Source organism: Apis laboriosa, unplaced genomic scaffold, assembly GCF_014066325.1.
Source record: "Apis laboriosa isolate Shangri-la unplaced genomic scaffold, ASM1406632v1 scaffold40_cov151, whole genome shotgun sequence".
Classification (NCBI taxonomy): Eukaryota; Metazoa; Arthropoda; class Insecta; order Hymenoptera; family Apidae; genus Apis; species Apis laboriosa.
This window is the reverse complement of record NW_025223180.1, coordinates 3191669-3209477: the sequence shown is the minus strand read 5'-3', so window position 1 is coordinate 3209477 and position 17809 is coordinate 3191669. Positions and strand designations below refer to the sequence as shown.

Sequence of the window (17809 nt, the reverse complement as noted above, 5' to 3'; positions counted from 1 at the left end):
AATAAATAAGACATAATAATTTTAATTTAATTATACAATAAATGAGATGTAAAAATTTTTTGTTTTAAAATACATTAAATTAATATCGTCCAAGGATAAGAAATCAATGATTTTTTGTATATAACAACAAAAGAATCACCTTGTATAACGGAAACATCTCATTACCGTTACGGGGAATAACCACGCCCCATTTCCCTTCTCTTTTCTATTTTATCCCTTTCCTTTTATCACAATTTCAAATTTTCTCTCTTCTGTTGAAAATTTGATTCCTCGGATACAAACTATATCTATTATATTGTATTTACCTGAGTAGGAGAATAGAAGGAATTTATACGCTATACATGTAAAAGAAATAAATAGAAATATTATTGTTATGTACACGTGCGTGATCGGGCGTGTGCGATGTCGTTTGACTTTTCGTGATAAACCGCGAGGAGATATATTCATATTTTTGGAAATATGTTAGCATTATTATTAATATAATAATAATAATAATAATAATTATTATTATTTCCCCTTTTGTAATTATTAGAACACCGATAAGTCGAATTATCTAAGATTTATAATTGAGAAATCATACAGAAATATACATATATGGTAGCGTTGTTTAAAACAAATATTATTATATTATGATATGAGATTATAAAAAATGAATATGTTATGTAAATTGTGCCTATGATTTTTGCTTTATCCTCTCTTTCTTTATAAAAAATCCTTTCACTTTTCTTTTACGTAAAAATTTAAAATACTTTCAAATAAATTTTCCTCTACGAAACGTTTGTTTGATCATTTGTACGAGCAAAAAAACGAAAAAGTGATATTATAAAAAGAAAATTAAAATTAATGCGAAGAATTGAATTAACTGATAATTAAATTTTAAACTAATCGTATAATTCTATTTTATTATATTACGTATTTATTATATTACGTAAGTAAAAAATATTTCATATTTGAAAAATTTGAAAATAGATGATTAGAAATGATAAATCACTTTTTTGTTAATATATATCATTTTATTATAATATATATATTATTTCAAAAATAAAATTATATTTTTAATTTTTTGAATTTGATGTTTTTTAAAATATTATTTCAACGTATAACTTCTTAAAAAATCATTTATATGAAATAATTACAAATAAAAGAATCAAATAAAATTATATAAATATAATAAACTATAAATGTAATTTGGGAATTAATATATTGTTTGTAATCTGTTAAAATTGTTGTCTTTTATTCGATAAGTGCATGTCATGCGTGCAATAGACAAAGAAAGTAAAAATAAAGAGAAAAAGATAGAAATAGGGTAAAAATTGTGAAATGAGCGCCATCTTCAGATTGCCGCATGGAAACTAATATAAACAAGGAGAGAAAATAGTGGAACAAAGATGGAGATAGGACAAAATATTGAAATCAGCGCCATCTTCAGAGTGCCGCAAACGAAACACAGAAAAAAAGGATAGAAAATAATAAGAGAAGGATAGAAATAGAGTAAGAATTAACTACTAATGCCATCTCTCGAGTTTTTGTCAAAGATAGAGTAAGAATTGAAAACTAACGCCATCTCTCGAGTTTTTGTCAAAGATAGGGTAAAAATTGAAAACTAACGCCATCTGTTAAACGTTTTGTCTACTAATTTTTTCTATTTTTAAGGGGTATTTCTTTCAACATTTAAGAGATGGCACTGATAGTCAATTCCTATCCCTTTCTTTTATGTTTAATTTGCGGCACTCTGAAGATGGCGCTGATTTCAATATTTTGTCCTATCTCCATCCTTGTTCCACTATTTTCTCTCCTTGTTTATATTAGTTTCATTTGCGGCACTCTGAAGATGGCGCTGATTTCAATATTTTGTCTTATCTCCATCCTTGTTCCATTATTTTCTCTCCTTGTTTATATTAATTTCATTTGCGGCAATCTGAAGATGGCGCTGATTTCAATTTTCATTCTATCTCTGTCTTTCTTCCATTATTTTCTCTTTTTTATCTACTTTATATCTACTATATATATACTTATCTACTTTATATATTCTGCAAAATTTATACATTCGAAAAAATTACCTGATTAATTTTATTATCTCTTTTTCCTATTGATTAAAAATCTTAACCGAATCTATTCGAATGAAAATAATAAATTTTAATTTTTTGAATAATAATAAATGTTGAAGTGAGATTTTTATGTAAGATGCATTGAGTTGATATCAATCGTGAGTAATATCTTAAATATTTGCGTGGTATCCCTATTACGTGGCATATAACTTGTTTCTCGGTCATTGGCTTGTTACGAAACTATGCAATTTAATTAATAGTTTTGACAAATTTTAAATTGTAAAAATATTATATATTTCCTGCTTCCGATTTTATAAATGCATATTAAAAAAATCACGATGCATAAAAATATTTCTAATTCAGACATATGCAAATACATGTTATATTCGTATCATATAATTTTATTTATTTCATTTTTAATACATTTACATTTTAAATTTTCAAACGAAAGATTATTAACTCTTTTTATCAAAGATATATTATTTATAATATTCGTATATCATACGTTTTTTTATTTCAAATACGATTATTTCAAATATGATATTTAAATTTTAATATTTAATATTTATTTCTTCTATTGACTTTTAGCACGTAACCTATTAGTTTACGAACAACTTTGAACTAATTTAAAATCCAATATTTGATTTTTAAAACAAACAAGATATCAAAATCATTATTAAAACTATATCTTTATTTTCCATTTCATTCTCTATTATTCATATTATTTCATCGGAAAGAAGCGAAAGAACAAAAACCACTTTTTCAAATTGGACCTGACCTATATTCTATTTTTATTCCATTCTCTCGACTTTTTCGATCATAATTTCACAAGATTCACAATTCCCTAAAGCTAATAAAGCTAATAAGTATACATCTTTCTTCGTGCAATAAAATTTGTATTCCGATATCTCGTCTCTTCGATATCTCAATTTTGTTCCCGATATATCGATATCGAACCAGACTCGATATCAATAATCTCATTCGTATCTCAAACGCACGAAACATGTGTATCTCTTTCATAAGAAAAAAAAAGAAGAAGAAAGAAAGAAAGAAAGAAGAACAAGAAATACCTTGGAACGACAACCTTATTTCCATAAAAATTTCATAAGCAAAAAAAAAAAAAAAAAAAATCTGAAAACATATTTCACATTATTCCTATCACCATACCGATGATTCTATCCATATATCAAACCCGTTACAACAGAAATCGTACGCGTCTCTTTACTCGGCCGATGTTTTATCAACGCGCAGTTTAACAAACGAACAGTCGTAATTTTTAATCCACGACGAGAGGAATCGAAGGGAGGAAGATTAGCTCGATATCGAGCTTCCCTCGAAAACAAACTCTCACCTCGAACGGTGGCGTCAGCAACCCCGACGCTCGGCCACGCGCATGCACCACCCCGGTCGGTGGAGGGGTGAGTGCGAGGGGGCTACGAGGGGAGCAGCAGAGAGGGAGAGAGAGATCGAACGCCGACACCGTTTCTCCCAGTCTCCTCCCGTTGTTCGCGAGTGCATCGAAACCATCTTTCATCACTGTGTGTTTCAGCCCACTGTGCGTGTTTCCCACACCCGGTAGATGTAAAAGAAGAAGAAGAAGAAGAAGAAGAAGAAACATCTCTTTCGCGTTGGATATTAAGAGCATCGTATCACATCGATAGAACGAAGGAAATTACGAAAAAATCGACGTCCCTCTCTCTCTCTCTCTCTCTCCCTCCCTGTGTGGATATCTTTCCGGTGGAATCTGGTCCGGTTCCGTGGAATGAGAGGACAGCGACACGATCGCCGAGGGGATCGTGAAAGCTGAGAATTTTTGCTCGTCCAATCGAGAAATAAAGGCGGAGGGATAAAGGCCGTGGTTGACGGTGAGACATCGAGTAAGTAGACGGGATTAGAGTTTTTGGGTGTACTCGTAGCCATGGGGTGTACACAAAGACTTGGCCGATAACATAGGGGGGGGNGGGGGGGAAGAAATAGATGCGTAGCGGCGTGACGCAACCACGGTGAACGACGCGGTTTCGAGAGGAGAATTTTCGAAATCGAATAATCGATTGTTCCATATCTTTTGATTTTGGATGACATGATGGATGCAGTGTGTAGCGTTAATTGCATGATCGAACGGAGGAAACGTGACGAGATACGGTGAGGATCTCGTATCGGGATCGGATAATTCGGATACAACAAGTTTGGATTAAAATTCGTACGAGAGTCGTAGAGTTGCGAGAGACAGGAGATAAATGGGGGGGATAGGATTTGAGAATTCGACGGATTACTCGAGGGATTAGATTAAGCTTTGTTATTTAGGAAATTGAGATTGGACTTTTGATTGGTAGATATTCGTTGTTGGATTAGAGTAATTGAGCGAATATGGATTCACGTTGAGGATAAATTTGTGTTTTCTTTCGTAAGTTAAATTGGTTATAATCGTGAACGATTAATTTTACAGATTGTTCAAGACATTGACAGAGAAAATAGGTTTCGATATTTCTTCTTTTCGTGATTGTAATTAGAGAATATTAAATTAGGTTGATTTCGTTAAGTAAATTTAAATATAAGTATATATTTTAATGTGTTTACTGTAAAATTACATACATAGGAAAATAATAAATTATAGGATCTGAGAGAGTTGAATTTGAATATTCGAATATATTTTTCAATCGTTTAACGCGTATTCCATATGTATGTCAAGTATGGTATTTAGAGCGAATTATTACTAATGTCTCGGTACTCGCGACAGAAGAATAAAACTTATCGACTGTGACCTCGGGCACAGCGACAAATGTATCATGTGTTGTACGTATGGAGCCACGAAGTCTGGTATCATATAGGCAATACACAATCTGGAGCGATTATGAGCAAAGTATCAGTGTCGAAGCAGCTGACTTATGCCAAAAAATTCTGCGTTGGTGGTCGGAAAATTTCTTAATCGTTCTTAAAATCTTCTAAAAAATATTCAAAAGAATTCGTCTCGAAATTTAAATCGATGCGAATATCAACGTCAAATAAACTTTGCGACATTAAAACAAATATTCTTTCATTGTTACACGAATCATCTCATCGTACGTACAAAATATCTAATATTACTCATAATTTACAATTCTAAAAAAACACTTTACAATTTACTTCGATTTAATACGACCACCTCAAAAGAATAAAAATTTCCTTCGTAATTTTCCAATAATGAGAGAACATATTATTCGATATCGATCTTCAATCTCGTATACAACCGTGAAGAGGAGGGATAATATTCTTCTTTATTCTCATAATGCAATCATTATCCCCGTATTTGGCCCTCGGTATATACGAGTCGTCGGTATTCTTCTCGAACAACTTTTCATACCGACTTATTCATGCGACCTGTACCGCAATATTTATGAAGCCGGCCGATGAGGAGTACATTTTAATGAAACCAACTTAACAGTCTCTCGGACTGAGCAAGAATCGCGCGGCCCAATTGATCGAATCGAATCGTGTAACGAAATTTAATTCGACTGGGAGGGCAGGTAATCGGATCGAATTACGCGACGAAACGAATCTAAACTCTTTACATACATATGGATAATGAGACGGGACAACGAGACAGGAAATTATTATCAAAGTGTAGTAGGTCATGGCGAAACAATACTATTAACTAACGCGTTCAAGAGTGCGCGTAACACAGGAAATTGATCTAAAGTAATTCATTTGGCACAGCAAATTGTTTCCTATTCTACTTTGAAAGATGATTTAGATCGAACGTGTTGTAACATCGTCTTTCCTTCGTTCTGTGTTAAAATTTCCTCTTTGTTTGAGGAAATTCAAAAATTGTTTGCAACTGTTTCATTTTTTATGGAGTGGAAATAAGTAGAGCAGTATTCATTTTTGAACGAAAATTTATTTAAATCGACTTTCGTCTTTCGTTGCTTCGTTCTTGATCGATTATTTGAAAGAAATTCAAAAATGGTTTATATTATTGTGGAATGGAAATAAGTAGAGCAGTATTCATTCTTGAACGATGGAAAATTTATTTAAATCGACGTGTTTCGTTGCTTCGTTCTGTGTTAAAATTCTTGATCGATTATTTGAAGGAAATTCAAAAATTGTTTGCAACTATTTCGTTTTTTATTATGGAATGAAAATAAGTAGAGCAGTATTCATTTTTTGAACGAAAATTTATTTAAATCGACTTTCGTCTTTCGTTGCTTCGTTCTTGATCGATTATTTGAAAGAAATTCGAAAATGGTTTGTATTATTGTGGAATGGAAATAAGTAGAGCAGTATTCATTCTTGAACGATGGAAAAATTTATTTAAATCGACGTGTTTCGTTGCTTCGTTCTGTGTTAAAATTCTTGATCGATTATTTGAAGGAAATTCAAAAATTGTTTGCAACTATTTCGTTTTTTATTATGGAATGAAAATAAGTAGAGCAGTATTCATTTTTTGAACGAAAATTTATTTAAATCGACGTCTTTCGTTGCTTCGTTCTTGATCGATTATTTGAAGGAAATTCAAAAATGGTTTGTATTATTGTGGAATGGAAATAAGTAGCAGTATTCATTCTTGAACGATGGAAAATTTATTTAAATCGACATGTTTCGTTGCTTCGTTCTGTGTTAAAATTCTTGATCGATTATTTGAAGGAAATTCAAAAATTGTTTGCAACTATTTCGTTTTTTATTATGGAATGAAAATAAGTAGAGCAGTATTCATTTTGAACGATGGAAAAATTTATTTAAATCGACGTGCTTCGTTCTGTATTAAAATTCTTCATCGATTATTTGAAGGAAATTCAAAAATGGTTTGTAACTATTATTATAGAATGGAAATAAGTAGAGCAGTATTCATTTTTGAACGATGCAAAATTTATTTAAATCGACGTCTTTCGTTGTTTCGTTTTAGTGCTAAAATTCTTGATCGATTATTTGAGAGAAATTTGAAAAATTTTAAAAATTGTTTGCAACTGTTTCGTTTTTTATTATGGAACGAAAATATTCATTTTTAAACGATGGAAAATTTATTTACTTTTGAAAATTTTCATTCACGAGATTGAATAAAATAGAGATATTTAAATACGTGCAATACATATATATATATATATATGTTATTGATATTTGTAAAATTTCGTAACTGTTCGTCAGAAACATAAATATTTACGCGAGGGTTTAATATTTGATTTTCCTCTTATTTGAAATCAATTATTTATTTAAAATCGGACAACAAATTTTTTTTATAAAATCGTTTCCTCTCCCATTTCCATCATTCTCCAATCTTTTACCAAGCTCTCTACAAAAAAAAAAAACTCAGCCCAGTCGCAATTCGAATAAACAACTCGACCTAGCAATCCAACGATTCTCGTTCGATTCGACGTAAACTATCTTGCTATCTCGTTTCATTATCAATTTAACGAATTTTGCGGTTCATCTCTCGCGTGTCTATCGATAATTCCAACGGTTGTATCGATACTTCTCTAAACTCGGTATGCACTCGGCCTTAAGGTCGCTACCAGGAAGGGTAGAAAGGACTCGATCGATGCGTGACTCTGTCTGACGACGTACACCACGCAACAGAGACGGGTAGAGAGGAGAAGCAAGGGGGAACGAGATGGAGGGAACACGAGGAGGAGACACGAATCTCCCCTTGGTAGAGAAAACACAGTCGTTCGTATTCCATCCGTGCGATCCTTCTTCTCTCTCTCTCCTCGTCTCATTTCTCCTCATTTTCGCGTGTTCGAACGATAATAAGAGAATTTCACTCAACAATCCTACGATATGAAAGAGATTTACCTTGTGCATCCTTTCTGAATAATTTTTTTTTAATCATCTGGACGAAAGAGATTAGATGTGGTAAGATAGAGACTGTTTAATTTCCTTCTTCTTCTTTTTTTTTCTAGAAAATTTGTCTGGATTTGGATTTTTTAAAATCCAAAGGAGGAGTGTCGAGAGAATGTTAATATTGTTGTTGGAAAGATATTTTGAAACTGGAATAAAATGGAATTTTATTATTGGGTCAATCGATGATGATGGAGAGGAGGATGATCGACCAGAGATAACTATTGGATAAGAATTACTGTTGTCAGCGATCTTTGCCCACTCAACGCCAATCTTAATTTTCCTCGAGGAGCTCGAGTTTGATTCCGATTGATGATTCGCCGTATTTTTTCTTGGGAAATAATAAATAGGTCAGAACGATACGTTTGGTTGGATCAACGAGAATGGATTGCTTAAATAACAGTGACATCATAGCAATTAAAGTAGCAGATAAATCTTTCTCAGTGACGTACAATTAGCATCGTACGAAAATTTATAATACATCGTTACTTTTTCTTCCATTCGAAAGCGAGAACAATTTTTTTATCGCTCCGTGATATCTCGATGGAGATATTAACGTTTTCAATAATGGATCTCAATCAAAATGCCTTGTTAATCACCAATTGATTCAAAATTCTCACATTTTCTTGTTTCAATTAAACCCTCGATAAATATGGATCATTGGAATCGATGGAATCGTACGGAAGAAGAATCGCTGCTCGCGAATCACGTTACGAAGGCAAATCGAGAAAATCATCTCCGATTATTCCGCTAAATGCTTTCCTCGGAGCGGTTTGAGAATCGAGGTAAACGGATGAGAAAACAGAAACCTTAGGAAATAAGTAGGCGTCAAATAACAGAGGTGAAGTACAAGACGAGTAAAACAGATACACACAAGGTAATCCACTGTTGGTTTCAATCTCGAGGGAGCGATCGAGAGGAGGAAAGTTGCGCTTCACGATACTTAGTCGTTTTTCGACAAACCGCCGGCCGTAAATTTTACCAACGTCCAGATAAGCGGTGCAAAAGTCGGTTAGAAAGAATAATAAATCAGGAGGATCGTATAAATCGATCTAGGTAAAAAGAAAAATTTATTCAACGAGATAAAGTGGTTTTCGTAACCGCTGCAAAGGTTATAAAGATTCTTCTCTCGAGTTAAACGAAAGAGAAAATGGAGAAAAATGTACGATTCGATCTGTTTGCTTCCTGTTCCTCTTCTTCAATCATCTCGTTATTTCATTCCTTCACTCTCGATCTCCTTCGATTTCGCCAACCTATAGAATCGCGATTCTCGAAAAACCCGCGAAAACGCAACCCCAATGCCGGAAACGGGGCTAGAAGGCATGGCGATCGATTAAACGTCGGCGCCTGCCAAACCTATCCAAAACATCCCTCGTTTCAATCGTACCGAACTGAATCCATTCCGAAAAAAGACGCAACCTAAATTCTTAAAATCTCTCCCTCTCTCTCTCTCTCTCTCCCTCTCTAAAAAAAATCAGCGTATAACGAACCGAGAAATCCGGATGCAACCTAGGGATAACAAAAACGAAACGACGAACGAAAGATCGTCTAAAATCTAAAGTGTCCACGTTGCGCAGAGGGAAACAGAGCGCGGGATAGAGAGAGAGAGAGAGAGTGGGAGTTGCGAAGAGGGAGAAGAGAAAGGTAGGGGGGATAGACGGAGTGAGAGAGAGAGAGAGAGAGAGAAATGGATGGAGAAGGTGGGCGAGAGAGGTAGGAGAGAGCGAAAGGAGAGCGAGGAACGAGGGTGTTGGTTGCGAGTCGATAAACCACTGGAAACGCGAGCACCCTTGCGCACGGCTTCAACATGGCGGTCGGTGAGTCCCATTCCCTTTTTCCTCGGACGTTCTCGGCCAGGTAGAGAGCGAGGAGAAGCGGAGTCGGTGGTCGTCTTACAACCACGATCGATTCTTCGCCGCTAGTAGTAGTTTTTCTTTTCTTTTTTTTCCCCTTTTCTTTCTTCCTTCCTTCCTTCCTTCCTTCCTTCCTTTCTTTTCTTCCGCCTGCTTCCTCTCCTCCCCTCGTTCTCCTCTCGAGAAAATGATCTCGCGAGGCCGATGAGCGTCGCGGCCACGCGGATCGCGTGCTCGTGCGTGTTGCGGGTACGTGTGCTACGTGTGTGCGTGTCGTTGCTACTACACCCTAAGCGCGCGAGTGCAACGAGGAACAATTTTCTTTTTTTTCGAACGTGAACGGAACGTAGAGAGAAAGGGAGAGGGAGAGGGAGAGGGAGAGGGAGAGAGAGAGGAGCATCTCGAATCGTGCGTGTGTGCGTTTTGGTTTCAGACGAGGATCCGATATGCGGCTCAGGGAGGCTGTCGTCTCGATACCGCTCCATCCTGGGGGATTGAACAACAAGTAAGTGAGAATTATCGGTCGGGACGAGGTCGATGCCTGTCGTTCGTCTTCCTCCCCCCAAACGTGTTCGACGTTTTTTTCTATTAAGTCACACGACAATTTTCGTTTCGTCGTGGTCGCCGTCGTGGTCGCTTTCCTCTTTTTTTTTTTTTTTATCTTTTTTAACCTCCTCGAGCTACCTTTCTTCTCGTGCCACGGTAAGGGAGAGGGAGCCAGTGTGTTTTTGCGTGGGAAATTGTTTTCTTTCTTTCGTTTTCCGATCGACGAGTATATTTCTAAATGAATGACGTGGCCTCCTCCTCACCTTTCTTTCCCGCTGGTTAAAAATTGATATTTTTTGTGTTTTATTTCCTTCCTTCTTGTTTTGCGTCTCCTCTTTTTTTTTCTTCTTCTTTTTTTTTATTTTTCCTCCTTTCTTTCACGCAATGAATTTTACGTACGTACGTACGTGTATTTTGCAAGTGGAAAAGAAAGTGTTTTTTTTTTTCCGTTCAAAGGGTATTGCGATGTTATAATACCAGTTTTAAGTTGGATTGTTGATGGATTAAATTTGATGATGTGGCGCTTGTTTCGACGTGGTCGTTTTTTTTTTTTTTTTTTCTTTTTTATTGTCTCTGTGGTATTACCGTCGAATTAATTAATTTTTGCCTTTTTTACGTTTCCTTTGTTGATGCGTGTTACAATGGGAGTGAAAATTAAAATGGAAGTGAAAACGTTTAGAAAGTTCATTACGGATAGCATCGTATCCCATGAAGTCTTTATTGTAATAGTTATTTTGATATTTATTTGAAATAGAGATCTTTTTTTAATTTTTATTTTTCTCCATTTATAATTAATTAGAATAATCTTAATAAAATCTTCTTAATAAAAGTAGAATTAGCTCTCACAATTTTAAAACGCGTAGCTTTCACTCGGATCTAGCAACGAGTAGCTTTAAATGTTACTTAACTTAGTTAGTAAATTGTAGAATATTTATTCCGTACCTTATTATTAGCAATGCCAAGGCATTTAACTGAAAAGGAAAAATCATAAGGTTAGTGTTGACTCTAAACGGTTCCCCTTTTGATACAGTTTACCGTATTATACATATTATATATATATATATATTATACATATATGTATATATATATATATATACATACATACATACATACATATATTCGTTCGTACAATCATTTTTATTATTTCCATTCTTTTCTCCATGTTTCATCCACGCATTCTAAATCTATCCGTGCTTCTTCTGTGCTGTTGATTAAAAAAAAAAAAAAAAAGCAGAATCAGAAATTAAAGCAACCAACCAACGTGTAGATTTTTCGATGTTTCTCGTATATTTGTAAATATTCATATTACACATTTTTTTGCATCGAACACGCGCATACACACAGAGGCATACACGCGCGCACACACACAGGCCGCAACAAGTGATTGTATCGCATGAACTTTTGCTATCCCTTTGTTTCTCCTCCCACCAATTCTTCTCGAACGAACGATGTTCCTCCTGATTTTGCTTTTTCCTTTCTTTTCTCTTAATCCTCGGAGTATCATTCAAATTCTTTCTTCCAAAATTTCTTCTCGCCGACGAGAAGAAATGTTTAAATACGAGAGCCGTTATAAGGGAGCAGTTCGAGAAAATATTGAATTCTCCCTTTGATGTTCTGCTCGTGGTAAAAAGTAATGGATATCATTAGTAAGTCCGTAAGACTGGCCCGTCTCAATTCTCAGCGGGATCGTCGAACTGCCCGATACTCCGAGGATTAATGCTCCATTACTATATCTTTACGATCGTACATTCCTCCCCTTCCCCTCCTCTGGCGAGCAATTTCACGAAATTATTAATAATATCTTCTTTCCTCTTCTTCTTCTCCCCCTTTTTTTCTTACTCTTTCTTTTAGTATGTCGTTTTATTTTTATTAGATACAGCTGTTCGCTTCGCATAGATCCCCTCGATACTCTTCGAGAACGATGGCGAACGCGTGCATGCGAGTTTTATTTTCCACGACACACGCGACACACGACAGGATTGAAGAAACGTTTTCTTTTTTTTCTTTTTTTTTTTTCTTTCTTTCTTTGTTGCGTTCTCAGAAAACAAACAAAAGCATCGCACGCGTATTTATTTATTATCAGTGTCTTGATGATGATGATGATGATGATGATGATGATGATGATCTCCTATGGCGATGAAATTGCACTGTTAAAGCACAAAAGGGATTTTTTTTAATGGGCACGATCGTCGAACTCGTCGGAGGCGAGCTCGAAAGATGTGTTGTACAGCATTCCGAATTGCTTGTCGTTCCAAATCCAGTTTAACGACCGCCTGCTGTTTGATCTCTCGTAGAGAGAATTCGTTTCCTTTGCACCGTGTGTTTTAATTTTATAGATATACGTGTGTGTGTTTTATTTACATCGGTGTATCGTCCTCTCTCGTGTGTTCGACAATCGAATGAAATTGTACGTCTCGTGTCTTTTTTGAGAAAAAAAAAAAGAAAAATAGAAGAAGAAATTGGATTTTACACTGTATTGAAATTTTGAACAAGTTTTTTGAGATTTATTGAATATATCGTTATTACGATTGAGATTGTAGCGAAGGAGGAATAAATATTTTCTTCGAAGATAAAACGAGTAAAATTTTTTAATCAATGCATTTAGCGGATAATGAAATCTCGTTATAGAGATTAACCTTTCGAGTTAATTTGACATTAACGTTCGGCTATTTTGTCGTTTAAAAAGAAAGACGAAGGAGTGTTTAATAAGACTTATCTTTAATCGAGGAGCATATTACGAGGGATCCTCTCGATTTAATTTAATAATTCGTTAAAATATCGAACGAGATAATTGTGCGTATTATATTATAAAAAATTTAATACTTCGATTTAACGAAGAACTACGAGTTAACTGATGATCTTCGTTATCGATATTTCATTACATAATTTAAAAATACTCTTGAAACGTTTTAAAAGAAAGTTATTAACAATACTTTTCGAAAAGCAACATTTTTTTTCTTCGCTGCCAAAACTATTAGAGTACGAAGAAAATACTTAAATAAACATCAAATAAATAACGCAGACAGAATTCTTCTTTCTCGAACAATTTGAAATCTAAATCTTGATCACGAAGAACAAAATTTAACAATAAACACAAACATCCTTTTCCTTCATCACAATCTTAATTAAGTAGACTGCAAATCCGAGGTAGAGCACGAACTAGAAAATATATTTAACAAACATTCTCTTCCTCCAATCAATCTAAAATTGCAACAATCTATCTATCGCGAATTTTAAATCCGAATTAATATCCAATAATTAACCAATAATATCCACGAAGAGAATATTTAAAATTCTCCTTCTTCCAACCAATCTCAATTACACGACCTAACAAATCTAGAGTGAAAATATTTAAGAAAATTAATTGCCACTCGAAAGGGGAAGAGAACATCGAAGAGGACCGGTTGTGAAGATCGAGAAAAAAGAAAAATCGCGAATTTGTTGGCGAATTTGAAAGGCGGCGGTTATTACGAAGGGGGGGGAGTCGTCGTGTGTGGGTGAGCAAGGCGCTCGCGCGCCTTCCACTGCTCGTACAGTCTTACGTGGGTGTACGCTGCCTATATTTGCATCGTCATAGATCGTACGGGTAACGGAACGTATCGATCCACTTGGGCTCATTTCTCTGTCTCGGTCGCAGTCAGTTACGTAGGAGCGAGCAGAGCCAGCCGATCACCGAGGAGATCGCGAATCGGAACGAGACCTCGGCCGCCGACTCGGTCGCGGCGAGTCGGATCAACGCCGATTTCGTGGCGGAGGTCGGCCAGGATTTCCGCGTCGCCGAGGACACCAGCACGTGGTCCTCGATCGCCATCACCCGCGAGAATGTCCAGATCGATACCTCGGCCAACGACGCCAACTTGAACAACAATCTGACGGTACCCCGGATACGCAGGAACAGTTCTGTGGAAAGTTTGGCCGATTACGAAGGTAAATGAAGGAGAGCTTTTATTTCTTTTTTTTAAGGTGAAGAATTGAACGAACGAATGATCGATGAACGAATGATCGATGAACGAAGAGTTTGGAACGTTTGAATTTTTAGGCATTGATTTAGGTTTTGTTCGTGGAATGATTTTTGTTTGTTTGTTTTTTTTTTTTAGTAAAATGAGGGTAAAGTGAAGTTTTGAACGTTTCGAAGATTTACGGATCTTCATCGTGATAGAGGATTTTAGACGTGTCGATGATTTTGTTCGTGGAATGATTTTTATTTTAGTAAAGTGGAGAAGTGAAGTTTTGAGTGTTTGGATGAAACGATGAGGCGAAAAAAGATTTACGGATTCTAAGATTTATCTTCTGAAGGAAGATATTAAAATTTATCTGAAACGGGATTTTAGATGATTTTGTTCGTGGAATGATTTTTGTTTTAGTAATGTGGGGAAGTGTGAGTGAAGTTTTGAGTGTTTGGATGAAACGATGAGGCGAAAAAAAGATTTACGGATTCTAAGATTTATCTTCTGAAGGAAGATTTTAAAATTTATCTGAAATGATTTTTTTGATAAAGTGGAAAACGATGAGTGAAGTTTGGTTTATGGTTTATGGAATGATTTTTATTTTGTTTAATTTGAAAATAAATCCTCTAAATGTGAAGATTTAGTGTATAAATAAAAGTTTGTTTTTATGATTTTTGAATGAGAAATTTGATCAGATTGATTTATTTTATTTTGTTTTGAAGAGTAGATTATCAAGATTGTTATTTATGTTTAGCAATTTAAAGAGAGAGATTGTTTTGATTAAACATGAGATAGAGTTTATCGTCGGACCTTGAAGATCAATTTTAGTACAAAGTGTTACGAAATTTATATGATTTTCATTTTCAAGAGGTTGAAACTCGAGATAACTAAATGGGTTCGTTCAATTTTTTTTACGTATAATTTAATTATAACTTCGAAAACATCTGAGATTGACTATATATACGTGAAACTTATAAATAGTCTATTGGAAAACACTACTTTAGAATAAATATAAAACTTGTAACTTGTTTAAACAAGTTTTCATCATAGGAGAGAATATTTCTAGCTTAGAAATTTCATTCACGTAATTTGAAGTGAATAAAATTTCTCCCCTCCAAAAAAAATGGGATTAATAAATAAAATAAGATACGTGTGATAATTAATTTCTCGTTATCGTAAAAGTCACGAACTTCGATATTTTAAACTGGTTCCCCAACCTTTCTAAGAGCAGTTTAGACCTTGACATTAACTATAATTTTTCTGTGCTAATATTGCTATTGACGTATTCATAGTTTTATCGAAAAAGAAACAATTTTTTCCCGCCAAGCTTGAGAGAAAAATCTACGATCATATTTTTCCATCAACTTTTCTTATTCCAACCAAACCAACCAAACTCTAATCTTTCTCCTATAAAATCTTTCAAATTCATTAATCACTTTTCCATTACTTTCTTTCTTCGATTAATCTGTTTACCATAATTCTCCAATACAATAACTTTTCCATTACTTCTTTCACCGATCTATCCGTTATAATTCTTCGATAAAAAAGAAAAAAAAAGAGAAAAATTCAACTCTCATTTTCCACCACGTATCCCTAAGTTTCCATTCCAATTACACTCTAATGCTTCTCCCATATTTTTTTTAAAATAAACGAGAGAGAAACTCGAATATTCAAATACGAAACACGATCTCTTTTTCCAATATATTTTATACTTTTTCATAATTTTCCAACACAATCAAAAAAAAAAAAAAGTTCTACGTTCAAAAAAGTTCTCCCACATCACATTTTCCTTATCTTCCATGCCAATCGCGTCCCTATCTTGCTTTCCTTTCATTAATTCGCCAAAATAAACACAAAAAAAAATAAACAAGATGGAAGAAATATCTACGAGATATAGAGCCAATATAGAGTCCAGCAACGTTTTCAGAAACGTTCTCTTAATGAAGCGATTCGATAAAATCGGATGCGGCAGCTGCGATGAGTCAGTGGCGGCGGCGGCGCCGATTATTCATTAATTCGTGCAATGTGTGCAACTGGCGTGAAATTCCTCAGGGCGTAACTCCTCTCACGAAGATTCGTCCCACGAGTTGACACCGTCCGAGTGGTCCGACTGGTCCGAGGAGGGAAATCTGCCCGCGGGTTGTCGCGGTATCGTCAACCCTAATTATCCTGGCTTTCAACACTTGGCGCCTTCTCTTCTGTCGGACACAGATCTGACCGAGGACGAGCACGAGAGCTGCGATTACACCAGGCTGAACGACATCGACGCGAGACCGGCAGAGAACGACAACGAGTACAACAACAACGTCGAGGATAGCATCAATCATTTGTGCGGGCAGAGGAACGAGAGGAAAATATTTTACGAGAAACCTAAATTCAATATACAGGTGAATAATATTGTTTTCCTATCTTTGGTTATTTTGTTATTTTTCATGATATGCAGGGAGAAGATTATTGTTTGAAAAGCGAGGATTAATTAATTGTCCGAAGGATGATAGTATGGATAACGTATTTGGAGATATTTTATGAGTATTGAGAATTGTATAGCTTTATCCATTTGTGCGGGCAGAGAAATGAGAGGAAGATATTTTACGAGAAACCTAAATTCAATATACAGGTGAATAATATTGTTTTTCTATCTTTGGTTATTTTGTTATTTTTCATGATATGCAGGGAGGAGATTATTGTTTGAAAAGTGAGGATTAATTAATTGTCCGAAGGATGTATTATGGATAACGTATTTGGAGATATTTTATGAGTATTGAGAATTGTATAGCTTTATCCATTTGGACAGAGAAACGAGAGGAAGATATTTTATGAGAAATTTAAATTCAATATATAGATGAAAAATGTTGTTTTTATATCATGAATGCGTAGAAAATACGCGTTAGTTAATTGAAATTTTATTTATAAGGGAGAAGATTATTGTTTGGAAAGTGAGGATTAATGATTGCTGTAGATTGATGTCTAAGAGAGATAGTCAAGAATATTCGAATTACTTTGTTCGATCGAAGAAAAGTAGGAAAAAGTGCAAATGGAGACTCGCAACTGATAATGATTAACTTGACGCGTTTCAAATTTAGCTGCAGCTTCCATTCAAGCACCGCATTTGTCCCGGCCGGTCCAAAATACACCCCAACAGAGCAATGCTCAATTATGTTCCAATTTCTTTCGTTCTCGGCTTCCAGCCTATTTATAGCAACCTTCGAATGCCTCGAATTTTTCCCACTATATTTAAATTAGTCGCGGTCTCATCTCTTAAACCCAGGCCGATACGTATTAAAAAGGAGCGTGTATGTTGTATAGCGTGTTGTATAGCAAAGAAAAAAGTATCAGTCGATCGGTGGCGCCAACGCGATAACGCACGAGAATCCAATGATCAGCTTCAAAGAAACTTGCTGCGCTCCAGATCTAAGTATACGCGTTACTTTCCTTCTTAACACCGCCGCTTTTAGTCGTCATGTGCGAAACAGTCTGTTGGGTAGCAACAACTGACTATAAGCTCTCGAAAATGGATTCTGAATACTAATCTTGACTCTTACGCGTATTCCTCCTGTAAATGAATATATGTGTATATATATATATATATATATATATATATATATAT

At 35.1% G+C, this 17809-nt stretch overlaps 1 protein-coding gene across 4 annotated transcripts in view; it reads left to right on the top strand.

The window, feature by feature from the left end:
* Positions 1-3564: 3564 nt before the first annotated feature.
* LOC122715986 overlaps positions 3565-17809 on the top strand; it is a 31664-nt gene continuing 17419 nt past the window's right edge. Inside the window, exons 1-4 of one of the 4 annotated variants that reach the window (XM_043938640.1) lie at positions 3565-3925; positions 10143-10214; positions 13893-14182; positions 16255-16589. In XM_043938640.1, coding sequence (XP_043794575.1) covers positions 10156-10214; positions 13893-14182; positions 16255-16589 — 684 coding nt within the window. In that variant the 5' untranslated portion in view covers positions 3565-3925; positions 10143-10155. Of the gene's footprint in view, positions 3926-7524; positions 10215-13892; positions 14183-16254; positions 16590-17809 lie in introns of those variants that run through there. The other 3 variants (XM_043938643.1, XM_043938644.1, XM_043938642.1) reach the window with 3 other exon arrangements.